Source organism: Trichechus manatus, unplaced genomic scaffold, assembly GCF_000243295.1.
Source record: "Trichechus manatus latirostris isolate Lorelei unplaced genomic scaffold, TriManLat1.0 scaffold00021, whole genome shotgun sequence".
In the NCBI taxonomy this organism is placed as follows: domain Eukaryota; kingdom Metazoa; phylum Chordata; class Mammalia; order Sirenia; family Trichechidae; genus Trichechus; species Trichechus manatus.
Window position 1 is genome coordinate 13386662 of NW_004443957.1, and position 8196 is coordinate 13394857.

An 8196-nucleotide genomic window follows, 5' to 3' on the forward strand; every position below is an offset into this window, starting at 1 on the left:
ATCATTAATAAAAAAAAAAAAAAGAGAGATTAAAAAAAAACAATGGCTGAGCTGAAGACCTGTCAGGAATCAAGCCTGAAGTACTATCCTGGAAACGTACATGCCTGGCTGGACTCTTATGCCCTCTTTTTTAGTTGTCTATTGATACCTAAAGGAGCCCTGGTAGCGTCCTGGTTAAGCACTTGGCTGCTAACGGAAAGGTCGGTGGTTCAAACCTACCAGCTGCTCCATGGGAGAAAGATGTGGCAGTCTGCTTCCGTAAAGATTTACAGCCTTGGAAACCCCATGGGGCAGTTCTACTCTGTCCTGTAGGATTGCTGTGAGTCAGGATCGGCTCTCCAGCAACAGGTTATTGATACCTACCAAACTACCTCAAACCTTAGTGGCTTAAAACAATAACCATTTTATTTTATCACATACGTTTGGGCATCAGGAATTCAGGCAGAGTTGGCAGGGTGATTCTTCTCTTCCACGTGATATTGATGGGGGTGACTTTGTGGTGTACAGCTAGCAGATGGGCTAGTCTTGAGGCTCCAAGCCAGTCTCATTCACATGTCTGCTGCCTCGGGGGGGGATGTCTAGAAGGCTGGGCACAGCTGGGACTGTCACTAGGGGGTTTACATGTGGCCTTTCCAGCATAGGGTGGGCCGCAGGGTAGTCAGAGTTCTTACGTGTGGCTCAGAGCTCAGGAGAAATGTTCTAGAGAACAAGAAAGAAACTGCAAGGCCTTTTATGTCATAGATTTGGAATCACATAGATCACTTCCACCACAATCTACTGGTCAAAGCTGTCAGAAACCTGACCAGATTGAAGGGAAGGAGGATGTAGAAACACAGTTCTAGATGGGAAGTGTGTCAAAGAATGTTTGGCTATGTTTTAAAACTGCCACAGTCTTCATCTTCTTTTAATAGTCCCTGTTCGGGCAAGGACTAGGATTCTGTGATCACTACTTTTAAAGGGGACCTATTAAGTGCCCAGATCTAACTGGACTTAATATTTGTTTATTGAGAATTTAAAGGGAATCGCAGGTGTTGGTGGCAGCTAAAATAACATCCATTTAAAGTTACATTGTAGAGAGAAAGAAGAAGATGGAGTATTTTGGGCTCCCCGCTATGAAGCATGTCTTAATTGCCAGTCTATTCTAAACGCCTCTAAAGAATGGGAGACAAGAATGTTTCTAGCGGTGGTGGTGGGGGGGGAGGGCCTGTTGCAACATTTTTCTTAGATGACCAGTGTATAAATTTCAGCCCCTCCCATAGCATCCTGTATTTCTCTGTTATAGTTGCCTCATCCACTTAATTATGGGTTAGATGCCTTACTTTCCTCCATAAAACTGCATGTTTGGTGATAGGGAGGAAGCTTGTCTGATTCACCACTGTACCCTCAGCACCACCATGGTGTCTGGCATACAGTCTATATGCAACACTCATCTCCTTCTCTAATTGCTTGCAGAAGATGGCAGAGGGAAGATGGAACGCGCCGGTCTATAACAATAAGTTTATACTTTGCTGTGAAATATCTGATTTTTTTTTTTTCTAGTTAGGACAGTAGCCTACAAGGCCTATATATTTGTAATTTATAACATTGAAAACCTTAACAATTCCCATGTGAGTCCAATCAGATGGCTTAAATTATTGAAAGACACAAGGTAACATCCACACAGCCAGCACTTACTAACAGCTTTGTTTATTATTTAGTTGATTATTTCATTTTTTTATAATCGTACAATAATTGTCTTTTAAACAATACTGTTATACCTGAAGTTGATCACATATTCTTTCTTCCTTCTACAGTAGTAGTAAAGTGTTTTTTTTTTTTTCCACACTCAGTTTTTTAATAGAACATTTGAATATCAAGAAGTGTAGTTAACTAAAAATAATGAACACACCAAACTCCATGGAAAACGATTGCACACTCAGTTAAAGGTCTAATGCTATTACAGTGGTTCATGTACATTCAAGAGGAAACACCAGAGGTCTCATGGGGAGACCCATAACTGGGAGAATGTTGGTGGACGTAAGTGACTCCCTTAAGATCTGTTTGGCAGCTTGGAGATGTGAGGTTTAATACTGGCTGAGCACCATCATCTCTTATATCACGATGCGTTCCTTCAGGCAAGCTTTGGGAAATGTTGTCAGGGAGTGATCGAGAGTGTCTTCCAGAGCAAAACCCCTCCAGTTATCTATACAACTGTTCTAAGACTATTCCCTGCCTCATTCATATTGGCCCACTTTTTAACCTGAAAGTAAATGGGACGAAGTCATACGAGTTGTGCGTGTGTGCAGTCAGGAGAGCACTAGGGGAAGCTGAAGGAGGAACAGAATCATGGGGATAGAAGGGGACAAAAGAAAAAGGGTCAGAGAAAGGAAGAGACAAAGAGGATGAGAAGGGGATGGAGGAACTTGCAAGAGTGTGGAAAAAGAAGGAGAGAGGGAGGTACTATGCCTGAAACAAAAGCAGGAGGAGAAAAAGAGGGGTAACCCTGACGCCACGCCTTGCCCACACATCCTGGCCCATTAACTCACATCTCACCCACTGCTGGGGCAGGAGATATCGGCAGCCTCATCATGCTTCCACTCTGAGTCAGGACTTGAATAAAAGCATAGGAAAACTGTAGCAGCTGCAAAGATAGCTTTTCCCTTGGCCCTGCCCAACTGGTTACCAATTGCCTATAGCATGGACATCTCTGTTAATGGCAATGTCAAGATGAAAAACGTGTCCCTTGAGGCATTTTATCTGAGGCCCCTACATCGACCAGGGGCTAGGCAGCTAAGTTTTCTGCTCACTTTGGCTCTGGAAGTAGAAGAATCTGTCAGGCAGGTGCAATCGAGCATGCACAATAAATCTTTCAACTTTTCTGTGGAAAAAGGCAGAGAGGGAAGTGAGCCCACCTGTGCTTTCAGCCTAGGGCTGGTATCTGTGGCAGGTTATCACAGACGTCATTCCCAATCACCACTGGGGAACACAGAGCCGGTGGTCCCAAAGGGTGCTCCAGCTCCAGAAGGTAAAAGGCGCACTGTGACTCCCTCCTCCTTCCACCACCCAGTGGGCACATCTCTACCATGGATGCTTGGGGAAAGGAAAAGCTCTCCGGGCAGGCTCCCTGTAGTGCTTAGCTACAACAGCTGTCTGCCACAGGCAATGGTATAAACAGTACTGAGGTTTGCAGTCATTACAATCCTGTGCTCTGGAGTCCAACAGCCTGAAGTCATATCATAGGGCTGGCATGTAATGGATGAGGGAACTGGGGCAAGTTGCATAATCTCTCTTTGCCTCAGTTTCCTCATCTCTGATATGAAGATGAGACTAGTACTTCCCTTGGAGGCTGTTACGAGAACTCAATGATATGTAAAGTGCTTAGAGCAGTGCCTGGCACACAGTGAGCACTCAATACATGTGATTTGTCATTATTACTATTTAAAAAAAAATCACTATAGCTCAATGACTGGCCTTATAGATCCTGCACTTTCTTCCTGACTTTTCTCATGTGCTTCCAATAAGCAGCGCTAGTCAGAGGCGGGGGGCTGCAAGGGCACGTTCAGGCCTCTGGAGCGTGGGGACGGCAAACGGCAAACGCCCTCGCTGGTCCTGTTGACAGTGGGCCTGTGGTGCGCTTTCTGAAAGGAAGGGCGTCCAGTAACTTGGCTGTACTCTGGGCAGAAATACACCCCAGCCCTGAACTGCAGTGCTTGCCTACCCAGATCTCCTCTACTCCACAACAAGGTGGGCGGCAACAATGGTGACTCCTCCTGCTGATGGTCACCAATGGACAGGATTTGCAAACTAGCAACATAATTATGCAAATTTCACAAGAGGGGAAATGGACAGAAGGGGGGTGTGTGTGCGTGTGTGTGTGTGTGTGATCAGTAAGAGCTACAGTTTACAAAAACACTGACATGGAGGTACTCAGCCCCTCCTGGACCAGAGCAGACATCAACATGCCTTATCTGTCCACGGTAAGAGGCATGGGACTAAAGCGAATCCAGGTGCTTGGCTATATACTGATGATTTGGAGATGTTCATCCAAAGGAGGCACAGGAGTTTTTTTTTTTAAACAATTCACTCCACTTCTTTTCAAGAACGTGGTCTCCTAGCTAGTCTCCCAGGTAGACTGCTCTACAGGTCCATTCGACAGGTGGCATTTTGCTCTCAAAGATCATCTTGTTCCAGGAGATTTGATGGGTGACATTTCATTGGTTCTCAAAGATCATATTGTTATGAGGAGAGGGCAGAGATCTGCCAGAGGGAGATTTAATTTCAGTCCTGTCTTGAAACATTAAAAAAAAAAAGTACCATAGAGTCGACTCTGACTCACGGCGGCTGCATGTGTGTCAGAGTAGAACTGTGCTCCATAGGGTTTTCAATGGCTGATTTTTTGGAAGTAGATTGCCAGGGCTTTCTTCCAAGGTACCTCTGGGTAGAACTGAACTGCCAATCTTTCTGTTAGCAGCCAAGCACATTAACTGTTTGCACCACCCAGGGATTTGTCTTGAAACATGGGAGAAGCCAAAAACCTAGGAGGCCCACTGGGGCAAAAATGGAGGCTGGCTCACCTGTGAGGTGTGAAGATGGCAATAGGAAGGTCTCAGAGAGAAACCCTGAGGCCTAGTCAGGGACCACTTCCCCCAACTTTCTTGTTGTCTTTTCTGTGAGCTAGGCTTAAGCTCGCAGATGAGATGCTTCCTAAGGGTGGGGCCTGAGGGTGGGGCCTGGGGCAGGTCACACAACGTTCTGGCCTCATCTCAGTTCCCAATTTCAATGGACTCAGGAACTCAGGGAGCATGGGGAGCACCAACTGGATATACCTTTCATCGAAAGCAGAGTGCTTGTTTGAGCATTTTGATGAGCCTCTTGGAAAAAGAAGTGAACAAAACAAATCAGCTGCAACACTGACCCAAAGTAACCCCCTAAAGAAAAATGATGCTGCATGAAGCCGCTGGCCGGCAGGTTGACTGATCATGCAGATGGAGAACATCATACTGAAAAACTCCTGCAGGGAGCAAGAGTCACATTCTCCCTGATTGAGATGTTGCCTTTGGAGGTTTTAATGTTCCATTAAAAAATATTAAAAATCCACAATCCAACCCAGGTGCCCCCTCTTCTCTCCTGCTTCACTTTGGCAGCCACTCTCTGGCATCATGGGGCTAGATGTCTTTGCTGTCCCCATAATCATTGTAGGGGATGCTCAGGGTCTGCTCCTCACATGTCTTCCTGAGGTCCCGGCTGAGTTCTGACCAGTCAAGTCCGTACGGCTTGATCTCACTGTAGCGGCAGCCCAGATACTTGAGTGAGCTGCGTCGCAAGCTTATCTTGGGTTCCTGGAGAAGTCCGTTGCACCAACTGCTGAGATCCCCAAGCTGGGAAAGGATGAGGCCTGCTTTCCTAGGGGTCAAATATGGAGGATACATATGTCAGAATGAAGAGAAAACCTGGAAGGGTAAATAGCCACTATTAGTGTGAGACTTTGGAGTCCTTGGGATTAACATGCTTGCTGGCTAACCAAAAGACTGGAGTTTCGAGTCCACCCAGAGGCACTTCAAAAGAAAGGCCTGGTGATCTACTGCTGAAAAATCAGCCACTGAAAACCTCATGGAGCACAGCTCTACTCACACCCACGAGATTGCCGTGAATTGAAACTGACTCGATGGTAACTGGTTTTAGTGTAAGACTTTAAACTTCAAGAGGGCAGCACCCTATAACATAGTTCATAAAGAAAATGTTCTACATCCCACCTTGGCGAGTAGCATCTGGGGTCTTAAAAGCTCATGATCTAAGAAACATCTGTTGGTCCCATCCCACCTGGAGCAAAGGAGAATGAAGAAAACCAAAGACACAAGGAAAATTTTAGCTCAAATGACTAAAGGACCACATGAACCAGAGACTCCACCAGCCTCAGTCCAGAAGAACTAGATGGTGCCCAGCTACCACCAGCAACTGCCCTGACAGGGATCACGACAGAGTCCTAGAGAGCAGGAGAAAAATATAGAACAGAGCTCAAATTCATGTAAAAAGACCAGACTTACTGGTCTGACAGAGACTGGAGAAACCCCTGAAACTATGGTCCCTGGATGCTCTGCTAACCCTGAGACCATTCCCAAAGCCTACTTTTCAGACAGAGATTAGACATGCCTATAAAACAAAAAATAGCACACGTGAGGAACGTGCTTCTTAGTTTAATCAGATATACGAGACCAAATGGACAGCTCCTGTCCAAAAGCAGGATGAGAAGGCAGGAAGGGACAGGAACTGGACGAACGGACACAGGGAACCTGGAGTTGAAAGGCGGAGAATGCTGTCACATTGTGGGGATTGCAACTAATGGCACAAAACAATGTGTATAAATTTTTGAATGAAAAATTGAGCTGTGACCTTTCACCTAAAGCGCAATTAAAAAAAAAAAAAAAAAGAGGGCAGTGCCCTGACCTGTTTTGCTTACTGTTCTCTTTCACACTTAGAACAGTGGGTTCTCCGTAAATATCTGTTAAGTGAATGAATGAATGAGTTAATGAGTTAATGAATGAATGAATAGGATGGATACGCCAGCATCAAAAGGAAACAAAGAAACAAAATAAAATAAAAAGAAATAAAGAAGAGATGTGGCTCAGAAAATAAATAATATTTTAGTGGGAATTTACACCCACTTTAAATCACAGGAGTTAGACGTTTTGAAGGACAGATCCAATCAATTTTCTGTAAAGCCAGTTATTTTTCATCATTGAATGATGAATAATGTGTTTAACTGAATATTTCCCTTTTCAAGGCTATTTCTCAACTGGGTAGAAGCAGCAGACATAGGGAAATGAAAGGGATATAAAATGTGACCCATTATGCCTGCATTGAGGTAATTATAGCATAGCCAGGGTGAAGATAACAGTGCTCTCAGGTCACACTGACACAGGGCCACTCTGAGGGAAAATGCAGTCTCTCAGCTACACCCATCACCTCATTAACCTGCAAGCAAGCTCACGGCCCCCTTTCTCCACCAGCCTTGGAAAGTCAGGAGGCCACGGCTTTCAAGCCTCAATCAGAAGAGTGGGAAAAGGAGGCAACGAGAGGGCAACTGAGCCCTTGCAGGTTCCTGAGAGAGAAATAAGCAGAGGGGTGCAAGGTCACCCCAAATTAACACACACTGGAAAAGAGGCAACCCACTGGGCTGATAATAGAGAACATGAAGATTCTGACATATATATAGCTTGAGGGAAGGGGTTCTCAGCATGACCTCACTGGTGTATCACTCTTTCTGGTGCCCATGCCTGGTGTCACAGAGAGGGACCACCAGAAGGCCAGCTCCCAGACTCTCCAAATTCAACATGCATGAAAGAACAGCATCCCCTCAATTAGCTGTGTTCTTCAAAAACCTGAGACCAAAGACCCATGAAGGAAGCATCTATTTTTTTTTTAATTTTATTTTTTCCCATAAAAAATTTATATATATACTGTTATGTGACTGTAATTGCTCTCTCCATACTGTGACAGCACATTCCTCCTTTCCACCCCTGATTCCCCATATCCATTCAACCAGCTCCTAACCCTCTCTGCCCGTTTAGTCTCTTGTATCTACCAGAGCTAAGAGGCACACTCCTCACGAGTATCACTTTATGTCCCACAGTCCAGTCCAATCCCTGTCTGAAGAGTTGGCCTTGGAAATTGTTTTAGTTCTGGACTGATAGAGAATCCAAGGGCCATGCTTTCTGGGGTTCCTCCAGTCTCAGTTAGACAATTAAGTCTGGTCTTCTTACTAGAATTTGAGTTCTGCACCCCACCTTTCTCCTGCTCCGTCAGGGACTCTCTGTTGTGTTCCTTGTCAGGGCAGTCATTGTTGATAGCCAGGCACCATCTAGTTCTTCTGGTCTCAGGCTGATGAAGTCTCTGGTTTATGTGGCCCTTTGTGTCTCTTGGGCTAATACTTTCCTTGTGTGTTTGGTGTTCTTCATTCTCCTTTATTCCAGGTGGTTGGGACCAACTGATGCATCTTAGATGGCCGCTTGCAAGCTTTTAAGACCCCAGACACCACTCACCAAAGTAGGATGCAGAATATTTTCTTAGTAAGCTTTGTTATGCCAGTTGACCTACATGTCCCCTGAAAGCATGGTCCCCAGATCCCTACCCCTGCTACTCTGTCCCTCAAAGTGTTTGATTGTATTCAGGAAACTTCTTAGCTTTGGTTTAGTCCAGTTGTGCTGACTCCCCCTATAG

At 45.2% G+C, this 8196-nt stretch overlaps 1 protein-coding gene across 2 annotated transcripts in view; it reads right to left on the reverse strand.

Annotated features, from left to right (window-relative positions):
• Positions 1 to 346: 346 nt before the first annotated feature.
• ASTN1 (astrotactin 1) overlaps positions 347 to 8196 on the reverse strand; it is a 381789-nt gene continuing 373939 nt past the window's right edge. Inside the window, exon 23 of one of the 2 annotated variants that reach the window (XM_004372849.2) lies at positions 347 to 359. In XM_004372849.2, coding sequence (XP_004372906.1) covers positions 350 to 359 — 10 coding nt within the window. In that variant the 3' untranslated portion in view covers positions 347 to 349. Of the gene's footprint in view, positions 360 to 5144; positions 5383 to 8196 lie in introns of those variants that run through there. The other variant, XM_004372848.2, reaches the window with a different exon arrangement.